This window comes from Diachasmimorpha longicaudata, chromosome 5 (genome assembly GCF_034640455.1).
Source record: "Diachasmimorpha longicaudata isolate KC_UGA_2023 chromosome 5, iyDiaLong2, whole genome shotgun sequence".
Lineage (NCBI taxonomy): Eukaryota > Metazoa > Arthropoda > Insecta > Hymenoptera > Braconidae > Diachasmimorpha > Diachasmimorpha longicaudata.
In genome coordinates, this window is record NC_087229.1 from 5,388,857 (window position 1) to 5,415,898 (window position 27,042).

The following is a 27,042-nucleotide window of genomic DNA, read 5'->3' on the forward strand; positions in this document are numbered from 1 at the left end:
ACTTCAGAATGATCTGGGGTATTGGAATGTATGATCAAAGCTGTATGTATTTTATGAGTTCGAAATAGTGTACGTATACTGTCAAACCAGTCCATTTGTGGTTGACTATGAAGTTCGTCAAACAAAATTATTATGCAGAAAATTACAAGATATTTTATAACAAACATTGATCACTGTTTCAGGTGCGATTGTTAATAATTATTCGATTAATCAATATCCAATCAATTTCAATTAATCGAATTTTAATGAATGGAAAATTTTATGAATTCCCATCTGTCCAGGAGCTTTCAAAGAACTGTTTTATATGTCAAATGACTTTCTGGTGAACCCCGTCGACTGTTGTATTAGGAATCGTAAAATATTTTTATTTGCTGAAAACGATGGGTGTCATCCGAAGGAAAGACCTCAATTAAGCATTGGAATGTTGTTCAAATGTTACGACCACTGCAATATATGGAAATGACTGTGCGTTTACATGCTGTTTACCTTTACATAAATTTCGATAATCGATTGGCTCTCAATCATTTATTCACCGTTTATAACTCTCCATAACGGTTATAAAATTAGAACAAAATGAGATGTGGATCAATTTTTGTCGGAGACTTTCCTGACCAATGGATTAAATTCATGAATTATTAGCGTCTTGAACTGCCATCATAAATTCTACTGAAAGCTTCAGCATATTTTTTGATTCCGTACGAAAGACTTGATGGGCATGAACAGCTGGATCATTTTTTCGAATTCGAAAAGAGAATGCTATAATGTTGCCATCTTGTGAGCAGTCTCCACAACACAACGCAGACAATTTTTGCGATACAGTGAATCGCCATGTATTTTTGCAAATGCAAGTTGCATAAAGGTCTCTAGCCTCCAAAGCAAGAGAAGACCACCCAGCATTCAAAATTTTGTAAGGACAATGCAGAGAGGCCTGGAAATAGTTTTGCTATTTGCGAATATAATTGCAATTTCTAACGGATCGCCAGAACACTGCAAACCTAAAGTTGGTAAGATATCCTGAATCGATATTTATACACTCGCACAAGTTGCAACATTTACACTGATAATGAAAAATAATTTTTCATTTTCTTTGTAGCTATAATCGGAGGAGGCATTGGCGGTGCCTCGGCCGGGCATTTCATCAGCGAATTATTTGAAAATGTCGTGGACATTGACTTATTCGAGGCCAACAAGATAGGTGGACGATTAGCGACGGTGATGCTGCAAAATAATCAGTATGAAGCTGGAGGATCTATTATTCACAATCGCAATCAACTGATGAAAGATTTCTCGGAACTTTTAGGTGATCTTTACCGCCTGTCATCCTCGCATTCCTCTATCTATTGATGAATATTAGAAATTCTGCAAGTTATGAAGTTAATGAACAAATATATTATCGGACCTTTACGCATTTTTTTCCGGTAATTTCTATTGATTTTTTTTTTGTTCAGCCGATCAAGTGCACGAGAGTTTCATTTAATCTTATAAATGTACATGTTCCTTTTCAAAACCCCATTTTTCCAAAATAATTCACTTTACTTACAACAACTCAGGATTGCAGAGAAGACCCAGTTCCACTGCCGACCTCTACGGTGTATGGAATGGGGACGAATTTATTTTCCAAGAGAGTAATTATGAAGTAATGACTCTCGCGAAATTAATCTATCGTTATGGCATGGACCCCGTTCACCTCTACAGATACGTCAATTCTGTGTTGGACGACTTTGATAAAATATATGAACTTCAGAATGATAGACGTGGATTTGTGAATGTAACTGAGCTATTGGCTGCCATGAATCCAAACTTCCCGAAGATGCTACAAATATCTATGAAAGATCAGTTGAAAAACCTGGGATACTCTGATCGGTTTATCGATGAATTAGTGAAAGCAACACTGGTGGTGAATTATGGACAAGAAACTGATGTGCAGAGTTTCGTCGGTTGTGTATCTGTCGCGGGAGCTGGATCCGCCTTGTGGTCTGTCAAAGGTGGCAACAGGAAGGTCTATTGCATTGACGCAATTATCGCAATATTTCGAGGCCAACAAATCCTGACTAATTTATTTTAGGTGGCTGAGGGACTCATTAACAAGCACCAACACATACGAACAAGACCTTATATAGTTGAAAAGATCACTTATAATTCGGAGTATGACTGGTCTACTCAAATGTTATCATCTCCGAATTATCCATATACTCTCACCTATAGAAAAAAGGGTTAGTACAGTGTTAATACTTTTCTACTTCACTAGTTCAGTGAATGTCTAATTTTTCCACTGACAGGAGAACCCAATGTACAGATAGACAAATATGATATAGTAATTATCGCTACGCCTCTGACATCCGACCAAGGCATGTCAATCGCCTTTGCCAATTTTCCCAACAATGAGGATTTTATATTTCCGGGGAGTTATCAGACAACATACGCCACTTTCATCGAAGGCCAGTTGAACACCACCTATTTCGGTGTTGATGAATCGATTCAAGGAATCTTAAGCTGCAATCCCGAGAAAACGATCATAAGTTCTGTGGGAAAATTGAGTTCGGTTGAAGGAGAGGATTCCAATGTTTGGAAAATATTCACCAGGGAATCCTTAAGTTCGGAAATGATAACGAAAATGTTCTCCAAGGTAGGTGTGAAAATAGAATGTAAAAAGACGCTAGATAGAGGGCGAGGTAAAATAAACCGCATTAGTGGTAATATATTATTAGCAGATCATTATTTAAAAAATATCAAGTATTGAAGAAAGTTTATTTTTCCTAATCCTCCCTCACTGTACAGAACACGTACAGTGCTCTGTACAGTTTCACGAGTTGTGTTTTTTTTCCGCAGGTCAATGATAAATCTAGTCCGATAGAGTACGAATGGAAAGCTTATCCAAAGTATTCTATAAACGACAAACCAGGAAATTTCAAGCTACATAAAGCATTATATCATGAGAATGCTATAGAATGGGCTGCTAGCGCTATGGAAATGAGCGCAATCGGAGGAAGAAACGTTGCAATTTTAGCATACAATGATTACACGGACCGTTGTACGAGATTGAAAGGATTTAGATCGACGCAACGAAAACTCAATTCTAAAATCGAATTGTAGTGATCAATATTTGATCGAACTGATGGAATCTATCAAATATGTTCTGGTATTTTGGATACTGTAACACTGATAAATCTACACTGACTTAAATACTGAACGCACAAAAGTAAAATAAAATTTTATACGTCAATTGGGCCATTGTTGGACTATTAGATATGTTAATTGCAATCATAATTATCAATCGCAGAATTCATGGTAAGTACCCGATGAGAAGTTAACATAGTAATCGTGATTAGTGCTGATAAGAACTTTACAATTTTGTTTTCGAGAATAAAATGCACACGTCATGCAAAACATTTTACTAATTTATGTGTATAGGATTAAATTAATCATAAATCAATATTTCCAATCTTTTTGCAAGTTTGTTATGGACATTAAAACCTTGTACACAGTGCTCCCATGAAAGATATAATTTTTTATATGCACCGATACAGTTCAGGGTTAGATAATCTTCATTGGTTAATATTTTTTCATGTGATCGATTATTCTCGCCAGGTTTTTGCACCTGATTTTTTTAACTAACACTCTATCAATTACGCGACGCTACAAGTCAATAGTGCCACTAGTGTCGCGAACTCCTCCGTGTCAGGACAGCAATATTTTTAATATCAAACACATAATATTTGTACTACTCAATCGACATGGATTACTTCAAAGTACTGTGCACATTTGGATTACTGATGTGTCCGCTACCCCTCCATGGCCAGAAAACTTTTTTAGATAGTCCTGAGAACATTCAGGCGTACAGAATTTTTAAACAATTCTTCGTCAATGTATTTGGTGAGTTAAATTTAATTTCCATCTCGTGGAAGCGCCCAAATACATTGAAAATCATTTATACGAGAACTGTTTAATGTTATCAGGTAAAACTGGAACACCGGGTAATGCGGTATTCAAAGAAGCGGTGAAGATGCAGCATGTCCAGCAGCCAACGTCTAATAATACTTCATTCCCGTGTGATGTATCTGGTTATTTCACCTGAATAATCATTTTTTTATCATTTTTTTCTAAATGACACGAGGTCACAATTATCAAATTTCATTATCACAGGTGGTAGATCGCCTTCTGTGCCGACCTCTATGCACAAATTAAGACCAGGCGACATTGACATTATTGCAGCGATGGGTGATTCTCTGACTGCAGGATTCGGGGCTTTCTCAACCAATTTATTTAATATTTTCATTGAAAATCGAGGGGTATCCGCCTTTGGTGGAGGACAAGGAACGTGGCGAGAATTCTTAACACTGCCCAATATTCTCAAGGTTTTTATCAAAAATTATACTCCTTCCCATGATATTTACATGCTACGATGCTAATGATAGGAGAATGAATGACTATTAGGAATATAATCCAAATTTATACGGATATTCAACTGGAGATTCTTTTACACATCAAGTTGATTCACATTTCAATGTCGGTGAAAATCTCGCCATGTCAAGAGATCTTCCGTATATGGCCGATAATCTTATCCGGAGAATGAAGAGCGATCCCCGAGTTGATATTGAAAAACATTGGAAGGTAAATGCTGATCCCCTGTGATCGTCATAATTTAGAAGTTAAGATTGCATTTCATTCCTTTTCAGATGATCACTATCTTCATGGGAGCGAATGACATCTGTTCTGACATATGTTGGATATATCCACCCTCGAAAGCCCTTGACTATCACAGGAATGATCTCATTAAAACCTTTCGACTATTGAGGGACAATTTGCCTAGGACTGTGATAGCGCTTGTTCCTGTGCCAGATCTCGCAAATCTCGTTGATTGGAAGGGCAGACCTGCAATTTGTAAACTATTTATTCGCATAGGCTGCTCATGTTTAGCTGCATCTCCATATCGAAAGCAGCGAGCGGAATTTAAAAAGATCCTTAAACAGTACAATTTCGATTGGTTATACTCTTTGTTGGTAACAAGAATCTATTTAAAAATTCATTATTTTTATTTTAGATGGCAACAGATAGATCAAGACATTGCATCTAATCCTGAGTTTCAGCGGAAAGATTTCGGTATTTTAGTTCAAACATTTTCGATGAATACGGATATACCGAGGGCGACTTCCAGCGACGGTGTGGACTTGCGTTACCTATCATCCGATTGTTTTCATTTCAGCCAACGTCTGCATGCTAGAGGTTACTAACTTTTCCCATCTGTTATGTTTCTGGCGGATAGAAACTTGCGGATATGATGGGAGATAGAGCGAAATTATCAATGATTAATTACTATTCAAAGATGAAATTGAATGCTCCTTGCCAAGCATACCTTTGTGGAAAAGATATATAACATTATTTTGGTTAATTATTGATTTTATTATTTTTTTTATTATAGCTGCCATCGGACTATGGGGTAATTTGGTCGACACTTCAAAGGAGAAACCGTCTTTATTTGATGAATCTTATTTTCCTTGTCCGGCACATGAAAATCCATATTTTATAACCCCGGGAAATAGCTGATGTTTTGTAGCGAGAATTTGAATAAATTTTATGACTATTGATTGCTAGAAATATGAGCGTACTGAGATTTAAAAAATTACGGATTCGTCCGTTTCGCAATGGAATTATGCATATGCGAATGAAAACGATGATAATGTAATTCATTTTAGTGACATTGGATTGCTTGTTGATTATTCTGAATCGAAAAAAAAGGGCTAACGGCACGTGGTGTTCCCAAGCGGTCACCCATCCAAGTACTAACCACGCTCAATAATGCTTAGCTTCAGTGATCGGACGAGAACTGGCGCGTTCATTGTGATATGACCGTTAACTAACAATAATTTTTATCCATATATTACTTATTTTTTAAAATAGAATTTTTTACTTTTTCTGTTGTTCAGGAATATTCACGTAGTAAATACACATACTGAATAATTGTCGTTAACTTTCCAGCTATGAAATTACACTTAACTTTGAAGGCACCACTAGCATCCTTTTCTATTACATTATTACATAATTAACACACTCATCTCAAAGAAGGGAATAGGAAGCGAATAAATTAAATTGTAAACTAAGGCTGGTATCAGTTTTTTGTTCACCAAAGAAGAGTTGCGAATTAAAGCAGGTATGAGACACTCATTTTATAAATTCGAAGATCACCTTGAAGTTCACCATCAATTATCAAAATCCTGAAAGAAACAGAATTGATAAATTATCCGCATTTGAGACAGAGTAAAAATAAACAGAAGCTTTGACTCACTCTCATGAGCCAATTTTCAAGCTCCTCTTGAATTAATAATTCATCGAAATCCGATGCATTATTGGAAGTGATATCTTGTCGACCGCCAGTTGCACCCTTGTCTTGCTCTCGTTTAGGTCCCGCTGATCTGTCTTCTCTTTCCTTTGGTTTCGGACCGGAATGTGCTTTTGGAGCATTCACATCTGAAGGAGAAAAAATAAATCGAATTGTATTTCTCACCACGTTGATCTCTTCTTATCAGAACGTGTATTTCATGAAGATGAAAGTGAAGAACGAAACTACCTGTTTTATAAACAATCCTAGATTTCGAAATTAGGGAAGTCAAACAAAGAGGTCCTGCTCACATTGGGATATCTAATATTATTGATAAACATGCAATTAAGTATCTCTTTTTGACCTCCCATAATTTAATCGATGATATGCTAGCCACTTAAGCCCCCATTCATTAAATGTACATTATCATTAAATCAATACTTTAATTGCTAGTATGATGATAGGATCCTCCGTGCTCTTGTTGAAAGTTAAAAAAATGTGCAAATGAAAAAAATAAAACAAAAATCGTGAAGATCCTTTAGATGCCCAGAAAATTATTTACGTTTCCAGTCGTCATGTTTTTCGCTTTCCCCTTCCTCTTCATCACCCTCTTCAGATTCGTCGTCCTCTTCCTCTTCTTCCTCATCCAGTTCTTCGTCCTCAAGCTCTTCGTCATCTTCGTTCTCACTCTGACTCGGCGTTGGAATTTTCCCGTATTTGGCTTCTAATTTTGCTACCAATTCGGTATCATCCAGTTCTACAAGGTCACCCTCTTCCTCCTCGTCTTCCTCCTCTTCCTCCTCCTCAGAATCTTCATCGTAATTGCCATCCTCCTCAGTTCCAGAATGGAGCTCGCTTTCTGATGTGTCTAATTCTATCTCACTTCGCTTTGGAATTGAACTAATTTGTGGCTCGGGATCTACAGAAAAAGTTTTCGGGAGTTTTATAAGCCATCATTCTTTACTGTTAATTATTCGCATTGTTACAGTCCGTTAATCTCTAGATTTTTTTATCATGAATAATAGCAGACTAATACCCTTTGGAGGTCGACTGCTTAAATTCGAACTATCAACTTTGCTTTCCTGTTGCACTGGCTCCTTTGCTAGTACTTTGGGAATGAGAGGAGTTGGTGATATGATAGTATCTCTTCTGGAAAGGTCCGAAGGACCTTCCTCATTGTACGCCGCTAATTCGGCGTCCACTGTAATTTCAATTCTAATTGTTACAATTTTCTTCGAATATATTGATAATCCATAGCGACGTGGTAAATTATAAAGAGTCATTTTGCATAATAAAGAGTCAGGGAAATGCTGAAAAATTTTCGAAAAGAATTCACTTGGAAATGGACTACAATTTTCTCTTGATTTTTATTTAGAACTAGAATGAATAGGAAATTATGATGATTACCCAATGCAATGAATTACGATTCACCACCTCTCTAAGGAGTTAATTTGCTTGGCAATCGTTATCAATAGGTATCAATCATACTTACTTGCTCGTTCATTGTTAGTTTCTAACAAGAGACAACGAGAATCACAGACACCATGCCACATTGAGAACATTTGCATGACTAACTAAGCGCTATAAATTAATTACTGTCTAGATATTTCTTAATCACTTTGTCGTGTTTAAGTTTAAAAGACAATTACCATTACTCCACCTTCTAACCAGAACAAAATGTGCAGCAACGACAAGTGCCACGCCAACACCAAACTTGACCGCCACTGCAATCATCACATTTTTCCATTTTTCCCATTCAGATTACTCCATTTTTTACACTTTCATTTATCGATATTCAAAATATACAGTTTTTCATTTTGTACTCTTGCAAATTATTTTTCATGTAGATTATTGCGTGAATAAGAGCATGGAGGTCCTGTCAATTTATTCTAATTGCAACATTGAGCGAAAGAAGTGACGACTTACCACTCGAAGATTCTTCCTCCATTTCTTCTTTCTCTGACTCTAGATCCACTGGATCGTTGTTAGTGATCTCCTCAATTTCAGGATCATCTTCTATCTAGGTCCCCCAGTGGATTCGAACAGAGCAAATAATACGATTGAAATCAGATCAGAATTTTTTTCTCCATGGTTTCCATAAAAGAAAAACAAATATAAAGATCATAATAACTTACTTCTTCCAACGGCTCATCGCTATCGTCGTCAATATCATTGACTCCAGGAATGCCCACGAATTCATATGACAGGTCAATCTCATCTTCTTCATCAGATTCCTCATTCACTAGCGGTGTCGAACTCACACCTTCAATACTGATATCCAGAAGTTCTGCGTCTATTTCTTCCTTTGAATCTTCATCATCGTTTCCATCCTCATCATCTTCAGCATTTTTACTATCCCCTTCATCTTCATCAACCTCCTCCAACGTTCCAGAATCATTCGGTCCCTCTTTTTCGTTATCATCACCATCATCATCGCTTTCACCACTAACACTGGGCCCAGTTTCATTGTCATTCGGCTCTTCACTCGCATCTCCCTCTTCATCAGTACCATCGTCCTCTTCTTCCTCATCATCTTCATGCGGGTCCTCCTCATCCTCGTGTTCTTCAGACGCCGCAGCTTCTTCCGAACCTGCTGGCTCAGATTCTTCATCGGTGTCCTCGTGCTCATCTTGCTCCTCGTCGTGTTCATCATCTTCGTGACTTACAGCCTCATGACTGCCCTTATCATCTGATTCATCATGATCGTCATGCAAAGACAACGAGTCATCCACCCAGCCCTCGAATATCATTGCCCATCTCGAGGAAGCTACGGGGGTGTCAACTGAAACCAGCAATTTTTTTAATATAATGGAATTGTTTACGATTAAATCGTTAAATTGAATAATAAAAACAACTCAGCAAGTTTCCTAGCCACGTACCATCAGTTGATCCCCTTGATTCAACGATAATTACACCAACGAGTCCTACGAGAACTGATAACAGTACAAAAAATATTATTTTGGCGCACCAATGGCCCCCAGTTCCACCCTCTTTATGAACATGTATCGTCACGTTGTCCCCATGATCCGAAGACCCGATGAGCGTTGGTGGAGGAGTTCCAGCATCTTCATCTTCTAAAAACATCAAAAAGGCCCTTATCCTCATTCTCCGCCGATATACATATGTACAGACATTGGAAATGTGAGTTAAAAATTTCATGAAAAAATAAGGAGTCATACCAAGACACTGTATCCTCTGTATATGGTACTCGTGATCATCGGCTAAAAATCAGGTTTTGTGTGTTACCAAAAATTAAAATGAAAAACTTGAAAAGCTGTACTATTTATAGTACTTGTGATGGGATGATCGTACCCGTTAAATACCGACCATATAGTTTCGTTGGATAATAATTTTTAATTATTAATTTTTTTGTTATTTTCCATTTCTACGTTATTGCGATGACTATCGATGATTTAAAAATTTTTAGATAATTTCTGAGAGTGGTGAGAAGTTGTTTGGATACTCATTTCGATGACGAAAATAAATACGATGGATATTATGCTAAAAATAATCCTACCCACCGTATAACTCGCGTTACGAAAGTTTTGTCATCGCTCACCTCTTTTACGTCTCTTCTCTTTTCGTTTTCTTGGTTGCACATCACCCGACATGTTATTCGTTCACTTAGTATTAGTAGAACAATTTATTCAGTTATCTGCACTCGTCGAAAAATTTAAAATCTTGTCAAAACGAGAATGAAGGCGGACTAAAATTTTGAGCTTCCGTCGCGTGCGGGTGCGCTGCAGCGCAACCAGTGCTCAGGTTCGAGCGTCACCAGGGCACTTGGATTTGATTCTAAAAACACTGGGCTTTGTTGATGAGGGCTCGTTCTTACCGACAATAATCCAGTACTTTTCAAATTAAAAATAAAAATTAACGAATTATGATCATGTTTTGCGCTTTTCATTACGTAATTGTAAGCGCAACTTTGATATACTGTCAGCAGCCAACGGTGCCCCAATATTGGTAGATAATACTCCAGCCACATTTTGTTACCCTTCCCTGAATATTGACTTATAACAAAACCTTGATCAGCCAACAATCTGATTAAATCCTGACTATTGTTTGTTCACTGTTTATTGACAGTTCAAATTGCAGGATGGCGTTTAAATTCCCGCGTACAATCCGAGCGTCGGTCATAGCGGAATTTTTATTATGGATCCCAAGGATTAGCGCATATACAACAATGTGTAGTATACGTTCATGTGTGTACAGTGCAGTGTAGTGAAAAATGTCGCGTTTACTGGTCCGGGGATTGTGATCCTTTCCATTATTCAACTAATTTTGCTAGATATTTTCTATTTCACGACTTTTCTCATTCCATTTTGAGTGACAATTCCTAAGGGTGAGTGTAATCCATTTTCAAAGGAGGTTATTCGACCAGTAAACTTGTCCATTGCCCTCCACTTTACTCCAAAATGTATCAGATTGCCGGCCGGTGACATTTTGTGTGTACGTGTCCCTATTAATGGCTTAATCCTTTCTGAACAATTTCAAAGTTGCAATTAAAGTACCCTCAGTTATATTTATTAAAATTATGGAGCAAAGAACACGTAGAGAAAAATTCTACGTGTGAATCCAGCTCACAGAATCGATCCGTTCTAACCTCTTTAAGGAGCAGAGAATCTTATTACGAGTTACGTGGTAGTTCAGGGGTCGATAAACTAATTAATTTTTTAACTTGACTTCTAGTATAATCCACTCATGCCTCCTGATATCCATTTATTTACTCATCCGTACATACTTTTTATGTCTATTGTTTGTCATTGTAGACAAAGACCTAAATTTAGAAAGATGGTTGCGTTGCTGAGGGTCAAGGGTCTTCGGATGTCCTCACAAAAACAAGAAACTCTTTTGAAACTGACGATTCTTTCACTGGCTGCTGTCTTATGTACGTATTTCAAAACTGTAATTCACCCTGACTTTTCGCCAGGGTTCGAAAATTGACGGCATGTTCTATTTATCAAGCTCTGACTATTTATATTCGTCTTTCCAGCATTTGCAACTCGTCTGTTCTCGGTTCTGCGATACGAGAGTGTCATTCACGAATTTGATCCTTACTTCAATTATAGAACAACAAAGTTCCTTGCTGAAGACGGTTTCTATGCTTTCCACAATTGGTTTGACGACAGAGTGTGGTATCCGCTGGGCAGGATCATCGGAGGTATGTTATTCAATTTCAATCGCTGCAGGCGAAAATGCCGATAATCAATTGACTAAACTTCTATTTTAGTCTGACCATTTATTCCCTTCTCAAAAAATGCCCTTGTATGACCTCACAGGTACCATCTACCCAGGACTGATGGTAACATCAGCGACAATATACCGATTACTTCAGCTGCTCAACATTCCAATAGACATTCGCAACGTGTGCGTATTCCTTGCTCCCCTGTTCTCCAGTTTCACGACAATTGTCACTTATCACCTGACAAAAGAACTGAAAGACTCGGCATCTGGTCTGTTCGCTGCCTCAATGATTGCCATCGTTCCCGGATACATCTCTAGATCAGTAGCTGGTTCCTACGACAATGAGGGTATTGCTATATTCTGCATGCTCTTCACCTACTACATGTGGATAAAGGCTGTAAAAACTGGTGCTATTTTTTGGTCTACGTGCGCTGCACTGGCATACTTCTACATGGTCTCCTCATGGGGTGGCTACGTGTTCCTCATCAATTTAATTCCCCTTCATGTCCTAACGCTGATGGTTACTGGACGCTTCTCACATAGAATTTATACGGCTTACAGTATACTCTACTGTATTGGTACGATTCTATCGATGCAGATCTCGTTTGTTGGATTTCAACCTGTGCAGAGCTCCGAACATATGCTTGCCCTTGGAGTTTTTGGACTGTGCCAAATTCACGCTCTAGTCGATTATCTCCGTAGTAAACTTTCAGAAAATGATTTTGATTTGTTGTTCCGAGGATTGATTGCCTCTATGTTAACAATATCATGCGTCGTGGGTGGAGTATTGACAATCACTGGAAAAATATCACCCTGGACGGGACGATTTTACTCACTGCTGGATCCATCCTACGCCAAAAATCATATTCCAATAATAGCCTCAGTCTCTGAGCATCAACCTACCTCATGGAGTTCGTTCTACTTCGATCTTCAAATTCTGGTGTTCCTGTTTCCCGTCGGGCTGTATTTCTGCTTCTCCAAACTTACAGATTCCAATATTTTTCTCATTCTTTATGGAGTTACGAGCCTCTACTTTGCTGGTGTTATGGTGCGTCTAATGCTAGTACTTGCGCCAGTAATGTGTGTCTTAGGAGGAATCGGAGCATCTTCCTTATTATTAACCTACATGAAGCAGTTGGAGAGTAGTAAAGTGAGCGACAAGAAATCCCGGAAATTTGAAAACAATTACGTTCTCAGGAGTGAAATTTCCATGTTATTCCTAGCTGTAATGTGCATTCTATTTTTCTCGTATACACTTCACTGCACATGGGTAACGGCCGAGGCATACAGCTCACCGAGTATAGTACTGTCAGCTAGGTCACCCGATGGCGGAAGAATGATATTCGATGACTTCAGGGAAGCCTACTACTGGTTGCGTATGAATACACCTGAGGGCTCGAAAGTTATGTCGTGGTGGGATTATGGGTATCAGATAACTGCCATGGCTAATCGTACGATACTAGTGGATAATAATACCTGGAATAACACCCATATATCGAGAGTGGGACAGGCTATGGCCAGCTCGGAGGAGAAGGCTTATGAGATCATGAGAGAGCTCGATGTTAACTATGTGCTTGTCATCTTTGGAGGATTGACTGGATATTCTTCTGATGATATCAATAAATTCCTCTGGATGGTCAGAATTGGTGGTAGCACAGAAGAAGGAAAATCTATCACCGAATGGGATTATTACAATCCATCCGGTGAATTCCGAGTGGACAAAGATGGCTCGCCAATTCTTCTCAACTGCCTCATGTACAAAATGTGTTACTACAGATTTGGACAGGTGTATACGGAAGGCGGTAAACCATCTGGCTACGATAGGGTGCGCAACATGGAAATTGGAAACAAAGACTTTGAGCTGGAAACGTTGGAGGAGGCCTACACCACTGAACACTGGCTCGTACGCATTTACAAAGTTAAAGACTTGAAGAATAGAGGAAATTAGGATAGGAATCTTATTCTCGGGGACACTCCGAGTTTCCATCACTTCCATACATTTTTCTTTCTCGAATTATCACATTACAGTGATATCATTACGATTAGTTCTCTCTATTTTTCGGTTTTTAATTGAATTAATTTGAGCAGTACAGAGTACTGATACATGCTATGTATTTTCTGTAATATTTTACATACAGTGAAGGTTTTATATGAAAAACAGATTTGACCGATAAATGAGATTGGTGAATAATTGGATATATCGAAGCACAAATACAATACTCTCATTACATTGCTCACTTCTCGTTTCCATGTTTTTCAATTAATTTGCTCGCCGATTTTTCCTGACTTTTTTTGTGTACTCGGGCAGTGAAAATGTGCAACAGCGAGGTATCAAAGAGAAAAATATGTATAATCAGCACATGAAGCCGCAATCCTACCGGTTATGTGATTTGAAAAAATCCCCAGAATGTTCTCTTCTCAGATGAGAGTGAATAATCAAGAAACTTGATTATCTCGGAGCTGCAACGTAATGGGCTCATTTGACATGAACACACATATTTTATTGCAAAAAGGACTGCAGGAATGAACAAAGTCGATTAAAGTGTCATAAAAAATATGAGTATTTATGTGGTATATTAACAATATACAGTTTATAGATACATACAAAATAGGAGATTAAACGTGTCAATTGTTAATCCCATTCTCCGATGTACATAGCACGTGGTGTGGGCGGTATGACACCTCTCGTGGGTATTGGTAATCTTCCATAAATGTGGTTGTACGGTGAATCTATTCGATCATCAGCATCTACAGACGAAAAACTTTCTCTGATTATTGTGAACATAATCAATTAGAGGACGAAGTACAGGGTATCCCAAAATTTAAGAATTGCTCTTCAACTTTTGGCCCCGCGTCGATAAAAATATTTGATAAAAAACACGTGTACTCAGCTTGCGTAATTATCCCGTAATTTTTACTTACAATCACGGAATTTTTCCAGTCCTCCATAATTTTTATGTGACTCACGCGTCCTGATTAAAAAAAAAAACCCTCACTAAATGCACCCGGGCGGTGCAGAGTGAATTTGGCAACACTGGAATTTAAATGTCACGGTGATGAGTCCCCCCGGAGATGACCAGAATCCCAGCGTCACATGCGCTGACCAGAGGAGGATTAATGACGGGGAAGTCAAGCCGTTAAAAGACATCTTAGGAGAACAAAATTATCGGGAGTGTCTACTGCACACAGTTTTTTTTATTCTATTGGCCGTCAAGCGGTTCTTTTCAATAACATAACGACGTAATTAATTTTATTATTTTTTGTGACTCGTTTCGCAACATTTCGGACGCTATTATGAAGGGCTTTTCTCTGTATTTTGCTTTCCAAGAAGAATACCCACAGATGGTTCCCAACGTCGGCTTCGTTGTAATCACAGTTTAAATATCATTTTTTTTCTCTCTTGCCCGCACAACCGGTTATTTCTTACCCTACTAATATTTTTCATTGTTAATAAACTTGACGAATGACAACGATGAACTGGCATTACTTAAATAGCTATTGGTTGACCTTTTCTTGAGGGACTCATCAGCTTGTTTGATTTAATTCATCTTCATAATAATGATTATTATCATAATAACTTAATTTCTATATCAAGTAGAGATTCTCTTGATGTTTTAAAGTGGCGGTTTGGCTTGTCCCAAGAGGGTTTACGATGATTTTCAAGCCTTCTGATACCGGGACTTCCCAGTGGCCACATTAACCCAGATTGGTCACCGCCGGGGGGGGGGGGGGGAAAGACCATAAGGTGTTTTTTTTTACAATCGCTCGGCTGAGTGGCATAATAAAAAAATATGAATTCATCAATTGAATTGCCTAGGAAATTATAGGACTTTTTGAAATTATATAACATCTGAATTTCTCAGAGGAAATGTATTATTTCTGACAGAGAGACAATTGTTTCCCACATTAAGGATATCTGAGTACTTCGGTTAGTTTTTCTCCTGTCAAATTGTTTTTCTACTTTTGTAAGAAAAAATATTCCGGAACTACAAGAGTTCCAAAGAAATTACTTGAAAAAAATGAAATTTTTACGTGACGTGAGAGGAAAAATTACACAAAAGACAAAAAAAATTCAAATTCGTTCTGTAATTTTCTGCTGAATGATCCTGCACTCTAGAGTTACCAAACATTTCTGCAAATTTTTGTTGAACTTCTTTGACCTTCAGAGTTGCATTCAAACATTTCGGAATACCCTGCACACAATACGACAAAAACGATTGAGGTTTTTACCATTGTCTGACCAAACACTCACCTAATCCACTCTCAAAGCTTCTAGCGTGGTACATGATTGGCGGTCTTTTAATCGGTGCATGACTTGCATAAATTTGTGACGACTGACTACTAGTATATCCGGTTGGGCCGGCATAGGACGGTCGTACGTGGCCATACGACGGATGCATCTTCGGCGGGTGCTGACTATTCTTTGCCATTTTTACGAAATTCGGCACTCGTGCACGCAATCCGCAGTAGTAAGGGTCATCGTACTTTTTACTGTCATTCTTTTTACTTTTTTTTTCGTCAGGAACTCCAGGCCGTCCATTCCTTGTGCCATAGTCGTCTTCAATATCGTCGTAATCGGGCTGAATACGAGTGAAAGAAGAATTAAAGTCCGATTATTATGAGACATAACGTTGAGTTTCAGGATTAGGGCCTGTGGATTATCTTCTAGAATGGTGACAACGGGTTGTCCGCTAATTGCTTGAGTAAATTTTCCAATTTTCTGTTTATGTCCTATGGCATCCCAAACACTTGAATGAGAAATAAAAATACCGAAGATGGGAATAACGGATAAATCCAATTAGGGCGGGATAATACACGCATAATTCAACATAACTAATAGTTCGTTGGCCAACATTAATAGGAGAAATAATGTACACGACGATCCCGTTTTCTCAAATGAATTCTGTTCACTGCAACCCGTAATATTTTGGAATTTCAGGCGGCTGTGTCTTCTATCCAGCTGTAATTGCACGTGAATGTATTTGTTATATTCTCCTCCCCAATTTTCTCAGAATTTCTAAAAAATTATCAAGGTCACACGAATTGTCTACGAACGCACTGACTTCCCGGACGATTAGATTTCTTCCGATCATTTTCAAATCGATGAATAATTTTTTCAATTTTCTACAAATTCCCAGAGCCCTATCACGGTTTCTGGAAATTCCTGGGATTTTTCTCCGGATTATAGAGAATTTCTGGAATTACCTCAAAATGTTAAAAAAATCAAATCCACTTTTACTTTGAAACGGGGGGAATTAAAATCGAGAAAAATGTAATGCCGAGTTGGAGAATGTAATTCGGGGAATTTTTAATTGTTGATCACCTATAAGGATTGTGTTAATGATGCTGATACTGGATGATAGGTACCTTAGGAATTCCATGGCCATAGAGGTTCTCCCTTGGCGGAAGTTTCGGCGGTCTTTCCGCTCGGCGTTGATGGTAACTTGACGAGTGTCCATATATCGACTCTTGTCTTGGGTCTCTACTCATGTCTCTCCCGTCACTTGGACCGGAAGAGGAAGAAACACCTGCAACGCTGTAGGGATCTTCGTCGGGGATTGGAATTCTCGGGCGATTCTTAATGTCAACGGGCCTTTGAAGAGCTAAAACTGATGTACACGAGTGGATTGACAGTGGCGAATATTTCACACCAGTTTATATAAATATACTGATGAATCAGTAATGCATATCGACTGAATAACATTTGAATAATTTAAGAATTTTGAATAAATAATTTCTGATATGAATAGATTATTCAGATTATTTAAATTTCACGAAATTCTATTTTTTATTGTATTCTGATTATTGTATTATGATAGTCTTACGACATGAAACAATAGCGAAGAATAATAAAATCAGAAATGAAAAGACGAAAACCCGTTTGGAAGCAAACTGCTAATTTATTAGCAGCAATAACTGTAATCGCTTATAAAAAGCAATGCTACTTTTGTTTGTTATGTGATACAGTTATGAGCGTCCTATGATGTAAGATTTTTACGATTTGAGATAATTTGGGTAGTTTAACGATGTTACTGGTCTTTTTAAATCGGATGCAATGGTCGTAAAAATTTTATGTAACAAAATATTCTAATTATTCTAATTTTCACCTCCATGGCAGTGAATTGATGGGAGTAAAATCACAGTAAGGTAATGGAGAAGAAGAAAAGCCACATCAATTGTTTTCTCATAATTGCAACCTCTCGCTAAATATTTCAGTATATTTTGGGACTGATTTTGCTACTTTGAGAATTTAGGATGCAGCATTTTTCAATACGAATAATGGTGGACTATTAAATTTTACAAAAGCATCTGTCAAGTTACCACGAATTTATTTTTGAGAATATTGTAGGAACCGTTTTCTCATAGGAGAGAAAATTGGGGTTGGCCCATAAATACCGTTTGGCCCGTATTTCATTATTTATTATCTCCTAAACTATGCAGTACAGCTAGGTAGATTTTTTTTTCAATACCTGAGGAGTATTTTTAACGCTGCCTCTCAAAAACATGAAGACAATCGTAAAAAAACCAGTTTTCTAGGGATATATACCTAAATGATGTCAAGGGCTTGGTTATTTTATGCCTCAATATCTCCTGATTTTATGCCTTCGAATTACAAAATCGGTTATTCTTTTAATCTGTTGTTGAGTGTCATAGATGGGTGGAATATGTTAACGGATAAAATTGGGGGAACGAAAATGCATCAGTGGAAGACCGGAAGTCACCAACCATTTAAGTGGAATGTGACGACCGGACGATAATGTGGTCATGTGACATGAATTTCATGAATTGACTATCGATTATGTTGGACGACGATAGCGGTGAAAATGGGGATTTTAACCTGATCATAATTTTGGGAGACTTACTTGGTGGCAACTTTGACTTCAGCATATCCAAACCAACGACATTGACAATGAGCACCCAAACAGGGCACTGCAATAAATCTGCTTCAGTGCGTACAAAGACAATAGCACTTAAACACTGTTTCTCTAATCTCTTTCTGTCTGGATAAGCTCGCCTCGTTTCTCTCGACAAATTCGTTTGGTATTTGTTCATGTCAAATATTTTTCCCGGCTTCTCGTGCTCCAATGCACCCTGTGAATTTCTCAGTATCTCAGCACCCACGGCATTATCTTCTGGGTGTGTTGTTTTAATGTAAACATTACTCTTACACAGTCTCTTGATGAGTATATTTCCTTGATCGTCCATTTTGATCTTTACACCTTGATTTATGTGTCTTTTGGCTTCCTCTGTTTTTGGATCTCTCATTGGATTATCGAATCCACATAATCCTATCCTGCAGATAGAAATTGAGAGCACGGTCACATTAAAAAAATTTTTTCCCCATTTTTCACGTCGAATTTATAACTAACCCAAGAAAATAACTAAAAATCGTTCGGCCGTTCGTGATTTTCTGCGAAAAATCCTGGATATTGTAACCCATGGAGTACATATCCCATTGGAACTTCCTCCTGTCCAAAAAATATTGTATTGGGTACAGGACAGGAGTTACCATTTCGCTATGAGACCCCAAAAATTCCGAAAAAATCGGCTGTATAATTAATTCCGAGCATATGCGACCGACTAATGTTCAATATGATTCCCCTCACGGCATGTGAAACGTGACTGGTAATAAGAAAAATAAAGTGGAAACGAATGGGGTCATAGCTTTCGAGTGTAATTCTTACCTAAACCCATCGAAGCCGTCATTGGAACCATTGACAGTGAGAACTGGTGCTCGTGCATAAGCCTTAGCCACTCGTCTATTTCGCTCGAAGACGATCACCTTTGCCCAGATCTCATCGTCTATCTGATTCCACTTGTCCAACACCTCTTGTATGTGGTCCTGGAATTTTCGGGAGGGCATAAATGAGCTGAGGATGTTATTAGTAAAATTTTTTGCCGCCCGGGAGTAGTGAAAGCCCTTCAGTAATCATTACGTCGTTTTTCTCGTAATTAATATCGAAACCGAGGCAATGCCTTCGATGAGGATTAACATGGGGACAACTCCTGGAGGGAGAAATGGAAAATAAAAGAGAGTTGGAGGACGCGGATTGATGCTCACCTTGTACAACTTGTCCAAATTATACCAGACATCCTCCTCTTCCTGATCCTCGTACTGAGCGTCTGCGAGGTTGTCCCTCGAACGGGACAGAATTTTTCTTCTCGATACCATCTCCTCTCACCTTTGTACAAATGCTGTTGCTCTGCAAATCATGACAAAAAGAGAAACAAGTGGTCAGACACACTAGCAACGGCTGTTTTTTTTTTTTTTATTTGAAATCATCTTTTTTGTTCACGATAGGGTGCATTCTGCAGTGACCGAAGGAGCAGCTTTCTCTCGGCTCTAAAACCACTCCATAACTTCAGGGTTAATACAACTTTTGTGTTCGAGGATAGAGATACAGACGTTTGTTACATTTTTCCAGGATGAATAACATCCTCCGAGTTGTCGTTGAAAATTCTTGGCAAAAATCAAATAACATAAATATTTCTTCAGTCATTCCATTCTCGCGTGTAATTGCTACACTACTTTTAGACCGGATGTGAGGTGAGGAATGGAAACCATAATGACCTTTATATTGGGATACTTATTACTGGAGTTATATGTATGGGGAAAGGGAGGTACGCCCTTGGTACGAAAATGAGGTGTAACCTCGGGCTATTTGAATGGCATTCACCAATTGAAATATTCCAATTAGAATATTCTTAAAAATATATCAATGTCTACCGTCTCCACTATCGTAAACACAAAAAATTTATTCTTAAATTACGCAACTCTTTCGACTGTGACATAAATCAAAGGTTTTGATTAGGGGGAGAATATAATTAAATAGAGAAAGAGAATTTCTAGTTTTTAGTAAGAATCTGGGAATTGCATAACTCCGGCGGACTGCAGGCTAGGGAACAAAAAATTTTAGAAAAGAGCAAAGGAGTCGGAGGAAAGAGTCTTATAGTTGCACTCAACGTTGTTTTCGTTATCGTTCAATATTATCGTTATAAAGCTGAAAGAAAATTATTATATTTTTACCAAAATTTGGGGCTGGTAAATAAATAGCAGAACTTGCTTGCAAAACTTATTAAGATTCCAGAAACGTGATGGTGGAACAACCAGGAATTTTGTACTTGCGAAAGAATTTCATTGAACAATTTCGCAAATTCACCAGAAAATCACATTTTTTCCATCGAGTCCGTTGAAAATTTCTGCGACGTGATTACACGTTTTCTTTTGTCAATAGGATTTTGACACTAGATAGTAGGAATATTAAGTAGCAAATTATGTAGAGAAAGAGTCAAAAGTCAAATCAATGTTTTTTTTCAGTTTTTTTTTCAATTTAAGAAGACAAAAGATTTAATTTAAAAGCTTGGAAAAATATATGTCACGCTAGTTGTGTGCAAAAAATTATAGAGAAAGAGACCTACTGAATTTTTCAGTAGAACATATTCACGCACGTTAGTGCTTTTGTAATTTGCATATGGAAAATTACTGGGAATAAGTATTGTTTTTATAGTCTCAACACCTTAGCATACGAGAATTCTTTCAAAAATTAACATACTAAACTTGACTATGACTTTCTAATGACTGTCATCAGGCAAATTGCATGAATATTGTCTTAGATCTTCAGAGAGAGGGCACTCTCCCGAATTTACAAATAAAATCCCGCGTGATTTGAAATGCCGCAGCGTTTTGGCTGCTCTGTCGTCATCAACGGCCTTTTCCACTGCAACAGCCGCGCAACGAAGTTTCCACTTCAGACGTGTCTGATCATCTGTTTCTACTAATTATGGTTACCGAACAAGATACAACCGTGACAAATATTTTTCGCGTTAGCGGTGCACAAATGTGACAATTAAAAATTGTTGAACAGATAATTTGATCTGTACCAACTGTAGAACCCACTTGTTTATCTCGAAGAACATGTCTGACTTGAAATAATTTCCCTCTCACTCCTCACTCCTGAACACTGAGAATTTTTTCTCAGAAACTAAGTGAGCAGTTTCTCACTCTCCGTGCCTCATACAGCAAGAAAATTTCTCGAAATCAGTAACTTGATTCTAGAAACTAGAAACTCTTTCCCCGTTATGCCATGAATTTTCCCAAATAATGAGAATCTCGAAATCAAACGATTCGCAGAATTGTCGAAGGAAATAAGAGCTGAAAGTGTGAGTAATAAGTCGGAGAGTTGTGAATTTGTACAGTGTAATATTAAATGTTTCGCCTGCACCTAAAACTTGGCGACTTTCACTCGTAATAAAAGGCGAAGGCCTGGCCTAACTCCGCAGCGGCGCGGGAGAAGTCAAGAAGTTGAGAGAGTGGAAGAAGTAAAGGAGAGTTTCCTTGGGCAATGGGCCCAAGTAGCTGCGCAACAGAGATATACATACACCGTTGGGCCCTATCTCATGGTACATATACACATTAAATACATGTACAGTGAGATAAATACATTTGAGAAACAAATGCTCAATGGTATGAGAGAGGGGAAGCCATAGGCTCCTGGGCTGCTGGCTCTGATCTCCCCCTGTATGTGTATACATATTCAGCGATAAAATTGCAGCTCGTATAACGTAACCTACGCCTCGTTTCTATTCGAAAGAACCAGAGGTTCTCAACATTCCAATGAATTTCATGATAAATTATTCATAATTACAATTGAATGAAATGAGAGGAAATAAATTTTCCATCCTCCTCAAGCGTTTATACGTTTTATTGGCGATAATATACTGGTGTTTTACGAACATAGCGCAATGTCGAAGGTAGACGTGGGCGTTCATGTGTTAAAAGAAAAACAAGACACTGGCGTACCGTTAACTTTGTCCCTGTACAGACCGATAGATGAATAAAAGAGACAAAGGTAACGAATGCCATGTATTCCGTGGCTCGGAGTCACGTGTTGGCTACACTTGAAAAATTGATGATAAGAGATAGAGGGAAAAGTACTTGTGAAAATCCGAGGAACAAATGCATGAAGGAATTTTTTTATTGCAAAAGCATACGTTTATGCTTACATACACGCGAGAATGTGGATTACATACTGGTCTAATTGCAGAGGTAATTGCTTGGAGGAAATACGTATCGGTGCGAGTGACCCTTTGGGGAAAATCGGGTACATGAAAATTTTATTAACTTTATTGTGAAAATGTGGGTTAAATTTTTCTATAATCACATAAGTCATTTTCTACGAGAAATCGTGCCACTGATGGCGGCTAAATTACCCACGTTTCGACCCTGTTTCATCCCGTGTTTACAGGAAGTACAAATTCTGAATGAATGTGAATAAGAAAAATCACAACAGCATACTCTCGGGTAATTTTCTGTTCTCGGCAAAAGCCCAGTTGCGATCGATGATCGTTGGAGCATGAAAGTTAGACTTTCTAAGCTCAACGTAACGATCAAAAGAATTTCACGTTGGTCACGCCCGCTACGCTCTTTTTCATACAAGACGTTGAATTGGACTTAATTAGAAAAAGAGGGAAAATGGAGAGAGTCTTCTTTGTTATTAGAATTCACACGTTGTGATGGTGTCTTTATCATTGAAAATACCCGAGAAATATCGAAGACTGGATTATCGCCCAGTTAAATTATTGTCCTTCGATGAGAATCGATTTTTTTTCAGGAAACGAATGGCCTCTCCCCTTCTCTCAGAATGTGCACGTATATAGAACAGGAAGATAACAGCTATGGAGCTCTCGTTTCTACACTCCGGGGCCTTACGCCTTGCATAATTAGCCTTAAGAAAGGAATTACCAGTTGCTACACTTTCCCCTCCTACTGGCAGGCCCCCTTTCCCCACCCAGCCACCGTTTCAACGTATCTTTATTCTCTATCGCTGTCGCTTTTATCCTCTCCCGTTTGTTACAAAGTCTCTCGTGTCTCGTGTCTCGAGCCTTTCCTTCACTTTCTGCATTTCTTTGCAGAGCAAATGCCATTATCTGGCCCATCTTTTATTACAATAGAGAATTGAATTAATAATTCAACTTTGACATTTTTCATAATTATGCGTTTATCTCTCGAATGGAACGAGTTTTTCGAGATGAAAAAGGCAAGAGACCTTTTCTGCTGCTGACGAAATCTCTAATGAAAAATTTCAGTCAACATTTTCTTGCAATATCGCGCATAATTAATTACATTTAATACTTATAAAAAAAATAAATTGCAGTATCGCACTGTCGGACTAGATTCGAGTGTATTTTCTCGTTAACTAATGAATAATTGATATTAGTGGAGAATGTCTATTTTAAAAATGGGAATTAGCATATTGTTAATTCAAAAAAGTAGTTTATCCTTGATTGAAAAATATTATCTTTTCCATAGAACAAGACGGGATGAATTGACTTGTCAATTAGTTGTTAACACTTCACAACAGAATGTATTCAACTTTTTTTTTCATTCTGGTATTTCAATAGATGAATAATTTACTCCCTTTCTTTTCTGTTTCTTTCAATTATATCTGCTCTAAAAACCACTCGAACGAAAGCCAAACGGAGAAAATATGTGTTTCGCTAAATCTTAACTTTGACCCCATTATTTGTTTTTCCGTAACGCCATTTCAATTGCACATTCGACAATGCCTTCTTCTACGGTCATCAATGCATATTTTCCTCTCTGACGTGAGTATGTGACCTTTCCAGAGACTGAAAAAAAACCCAACCGCCCGGATTTATTAACCGTCAGATTGTAAAAGTTGTCTTAGAAAAGTCTCCGGCACCTGTTGATTTCTTATTTTCTCCAATTTCTTGATGCATATGAGTTTATAATCGCTCAGATACATGAATGATTGCTGTGAATGCTGTCATAAATTTTGATACTGAACAATTTAGCCTATTCTTTCGTGTCTGCGTACGTGCGTGGTCGAGAAGGAGACGAGAGAAAAAAAAAACCGTTGGTGTATATCAATTACGGAGGTGCGCGCAAGACACCCGAGGCGTTTTTATATAACTTGAGCGATTTCGTAATAATATGAACCCAAGTTGGGTGAGCTCAGGAGTACGAGGGGGTTTTGTGAACGGAGAGAAAGAGACGGGCACGTTATACACTGTATACACTGTTTCTGTATGTTTCGAGATATCGCGTTTTTCGATGGAATAGTGGGGAATGTGTTGGGATAGAAAAGTAAGTAAGTAAGGTAAGGTATGGGTCAGACATTCCGGGTGAAACAGTTTCAAGCCGCTGCGAAAAATGTCTCAATTACATACATTAAAAATACTGCAATAAATTTTTTCAAGTCTGATTAATATTTTTTGTTGCTCTTAGCTATCAGTGCTTGTCAAAAAAAATTTCACACTACTTTTTCCATTTGTTACAGATTCAAAGGTGTTTATTGAATGTTGAGCAATTGTAAAAATCCATTGTTTGAATAATGATAATAATTATAATGTACTGCCATTGCACGAATAATCATTTAAATGAGAAGAACATTAATTTGGAAATTCTGCAAATTGTCGTTTCTCTCGCAGAAGATTTTCCAAAATGTTGAAGAGATTTTTCTTCATGGAATTTCTAAAAAAATTTACCCTTCACATGATTACTCCAAATCAATTTGTTCCTTGAGCGAAAGGCATTTAAATCTGTTAGTCCCGAAATTTCTAAATGTCATAATCGAAAATGCTTTCACGAATCAATCACATCCAGTAAATAACTCTCACTTCCGATAGAAACGTTTAGATAAAAAATTACCATAAATATGGGGAAAAAAAAATCCGACCATAACAAACCGTGAATTTTTCGGTTTTTCGAATGAGGTCATCGGCGCCCACTCGATGTTCACCGAAACCTATACCCCAAGACGTCACTTTTCACTAATAGAAAATGATCATTAAAAAATGTGAGAAAAAGAAAAATTGTAATGACGTGTTTTATCCTCGCGCGACGACAACGGCGTCTCATCTCTCGCTGGGGCTTTCACTTGCACGAAGAATGCGAAGGCTGTCGAGGACGAAGGCACCAGTTCGCACAACACACAGCCACAAACCGCCTTTAGCCTGGCTATTCCGCCACACCTCTCTTGTTTTCGCATCTCTTTTCGCAGTGCAACAAACCTCTGCAAATTCAATATATTTTATCTCCGAAAAAAAAAAACAATCCGGCATTCCCACGTCATCATAAAATCGAGAAATCAATATCGATAGAGGACGAAAAAGGAACAAAACCCAGAAGTAGAAACGGAAAAGGAAGATAGCACGAGAGGGAATTGAGAATAATGATAAAATACGAGAGAAGGACTCTAGCGCATGGTGTAGATGCATTTGGCTGGATTTGGTGGAATTTCCATTGGAAGAGGGCTTTCACTCGCCTCTTCCGTGCATGTGCTGAGCATAAAGGCGATGATAAGTTCTCTCACTGGCAAAAGTCGAGTTTCTCGACGTCTTGAGAAAACACGAAACACGATTCCCGTTTCATAAACTCATCGTAAAGTCTCTATTCCCTAAAAAAATTAAGCAACCGATGTCGAGACGATAGGATAATTAGCCCAACAGCTGAATAAGAAAATAGTCATCTGCATGTACGAATCACGTGGGAAAGCAGTAACCTCGGAAAAATTATAATTTGTCGTGAGTTTCATTGGCAAATTCATAAAATAACAGAGAGACCGTATGGAACCCTTTAACAGCCGTATGCCCGTATCTCTTTCCAGCCTCTCCATATACATGTATATACATTTCCACGGAGATTTCAACGAGTGGAAGAAACTGGTTATCCCAGGCGCGTAGGTCGACTTATACTTTTTCAATAAAAAAAAAAAAGAAAAAAAAAAAATAAGCCCACGAGAAACTGACTTCTCTTCACCACCACTGAAATACCACTGCATTAATTCACAGTAGCCTCACGATTTACAATTTACCATTGAACCGTTATCGCATTATCAAAATTGACATACCAATCGAATGACAGCGGCTCGGTTGCGTCTTTACGGAACTCCAATATGGTCCAACGTGAGTGTCACATAAGCTTTATCCACCCAATGATTTTCCATTCGTCCATAATCCTTCCTCGTTAAACCCCTCCTTCCGCACTTATTCATACAACAAATTCTACAAATTAATAGTAATCCACTTACAAACTATTTTCACCCCCCAACAATAGTGATGGAAAAATTCAAATAATTTGCGCGGGAAAGTCACGTACGTCAGCACAATTTCAATTCAATTTTCCAAAGATGCACTTGAGTGTCGTCGACCATTCGATACTCCAAATATAGTTACGGATTTGGGGGAATGAGTAATTTATCCGGAAATGTTCGATGGTCGATTGGTGGGTACCGACCAGCCGTTGCCGTGAAACAGCCCGTGAGTGAGAGTCCGACCAAAACGTTCACCATGTTGCCTTACAATCGCGCATGCGCGGTATTATCCCGGTTCCCCACTACGAATTGGTTTTATAGTATAAGCCATTGCTATAAGGCAAACGACTATGAAAAAAAAAAAAGAGAGAGAAAAACTTCACCGTCACCATCACAGGACTAGTCCTTCCCCCCTGGGCACCCCTCCCCCGTCACCCACCCGCCGTTTGACTGGGTAGACTCGAGAGCCTGCCGACGTGACGT

The 27,042-nt window shown here is 38.2% G+C and overlaps 5 protein-coding genes and 1 non-coding gene across 12 annotated transcripts; 3 read left to right on the top strand and 3 right to left on the bottom strand.

Moving 5' to 3' along the window:
- Positions 1 to 809: 809 nt before the first annotated feature.
- Positions 810 to 3,361, top strand: LOC135162950 (prenylcysteine oxidase 1-like). Its single transcript, XM_064121946.1, has 6 exons — positions 810 to 1,004; positions 1,094 to 1,300; positions 1,551 to 1,999; positions 2,066 to 2,213; positions 2,280 to 2,626; positions 2,830 to 3,361. The coding sequence occupies exons 1-6, from the start codon at positions 917 to 919 to the stop codon at positions 3,091 to 3,093; spliced, it is 1,503 nt and encodes a 500-aa protein (XP_063978016.1). The 5' UTR covers positions 810 to 916; the 3' UTR covers positions 3,094 to 3,361.
- Positions 3,362 to 3,732: 371 nt separating this feature from the next.
- Positions 3,733 to 5,742, top strand: LOC135162953 (phospholipase B1, membrane-associated-like). Of its 3 annotated transcripts, XM_064121954.1 has the most exons (7): positions 3,733 to 3,873; positions 3,957 to 4,061; positions 4,144 to 4,355; positions 4,435 to 4,611; positions 4,677 to 4,969; positions 5,042 to 5,223; positions 5,420 to 5,742. In XM_064121954.1, exons 1-7 carry the CDS (start codon positions 3,735 to 3,737, stop codon positions 5,542 to 5,544), a joined length of 1,233 nt encoding a protein of 410 aa, XP_063978024.1. In that variant the 5' UTR covers positions 3,733 to 3,734; the 3' UTR covers positions 5,545 to 5,742. The 3 variants fall into 3 exon arrangements, with proteins under 3 accessions (XP_063978024.1, XP_063978023.1, XP_063978025.1); XM_064121953.1 differs by having other exon boundaries at positions 4,677 to 5,223; XM_064121955.1 differs by lacking the exon at positions 3,733 to 3,873 and having other exon boundaries at positions 3,957 to 4,054; positions 4,677 to 5,223.
- LOC135163196 (5S ribosomal RNA) lies at positions 5,737 to 5,855 on the bottom strand. Its single transcript, XR_010299085.1, has one exon. It is a non-coding gene; the product is annotated as a 5S ribosomal RNA (ribosomal RNA).
- A 27-nt stretch (positions 5,856 to 5,882) lies between these two features.
- LOC135162943 (uncharacterized) lies at positions 5,883 to 10,095 on the bottom strand. Of its 3 annotated transcripts, XM_064121924.1 has the most exons (10): positions 9,876 to 10,094; positions 9,496 to 9,537; positions 9,196 to 9,390; positions 8,452 to 9,098; positions 8,243 to 8,336; positions 7,966 to 8,040; positions 7,353 to 7,517; positions 6,879 to 7,235; positions 6,284 to 6,465; positions 5,883 to 6,212 (listed from the first exon to the last, which is right to left on the bottom strand). In XM_064121924.1, exons 1-10 carry the CDS (start codon positions 9,925 to 9,927, stop codon positions 6,198 to 6,200), a joined length of 1,824 nt encoding a protein of 607 aa, XP_063977994.1. In that variant the 5' UTR covers positions 9,928 to 10,094; the 3' UTR covers positions 5,883 to 6,197. The 3 variants fall into 3 exon arrangements, with proteins under 3 accessions (XP_063977994.1, XP_063977996.1, XP_063977995.1); XM_064121926.1 differs by lacking the exon at positions 7,353 to 7,517 and having other exon boundaries at positions 9,876 to 10,095; XM_064121925.1 differs by lacking the exon at positions 9,496 to 9,537.
- Positions 10,096 to 10,503: 408 nt separating this feature from the next.
- On the top strand, positions 10,504 to 13,740 carry LOC135162942 (dolichyl-diphosphooligosaccharide--protein glycosyltransferase subunit STT3A). Its single transcript, XM_064121923.1, has 4 exons — positions 10,504 to 10,661; positions 11,089 to 11,207; positions 11,313 to 11,480; positions 11,599 to 13,740. Exons 2-4 carry the CDS (start codon positions 11,111 to 11,113, stop codon positions 13,449 to 13,451), a joined length of 2,118 nt encoding a protein of 705 aa, XP_063977993.1. The 5' UTR covers positions 10,504 to 10,661; positions 11,089 to 11,110; the 3' UTR covers positions 13,452 to 13,740.
- Positions 13,741 to 13,880: 140 nt separating this feature from the next.
- On the bottom strand, positions 13,881 to 26,818 carry LOC135162952 (uncharacterized). Of its 3 annotated transcripts, XM_064121951.1 has the most exons (8): positions 26,377 to 26,818; positions 19,566 to 19,707; positions 19,189 to 19,346; positions 18,367 to 18,797; positions 16,871 to 17,112; positions 15,756 to 16,083; positions 14,109 to 14,251; positions 13,881 to 14,018 (listed from the first exon to the last, which is right to left on the bottom strand). In XM_064121951.1, exons 2-7 carry the CDS (start codon positions 19,674 to 19,676, stop codon positions 14,136 to 14,138), a joined length of 1,386 nt encoding a protein of 461 aa, XP_063978021.1. In that variant the 5' UTR covers positions 19,677 to 19,707; positions 26,377 to 26,818; the 3' UTR covers positions 13,881 to 14,018; positions 14,109 to 14,135. The 3 variants fall into 3 exon arrangements, with proteins under 3 accessions (XP_063978021.1, XP_063978020.1, XP_063978022.1); XM_064121950.1 differs by lacking the exon at positions 13,881 to 14,018 and having other exon boundaries at positions 14,047 to 14,251; positions 26,377 to 26,816; XM_064121952.1 differs by lacking the exon at positions 13,881 to 14,018 and having other exon boundaries at positions 14,047 to 14,265; positions 26,377 to 26,815.
- Positions 26,819 to 27,042: the final 224 nt, after the last annotated feature.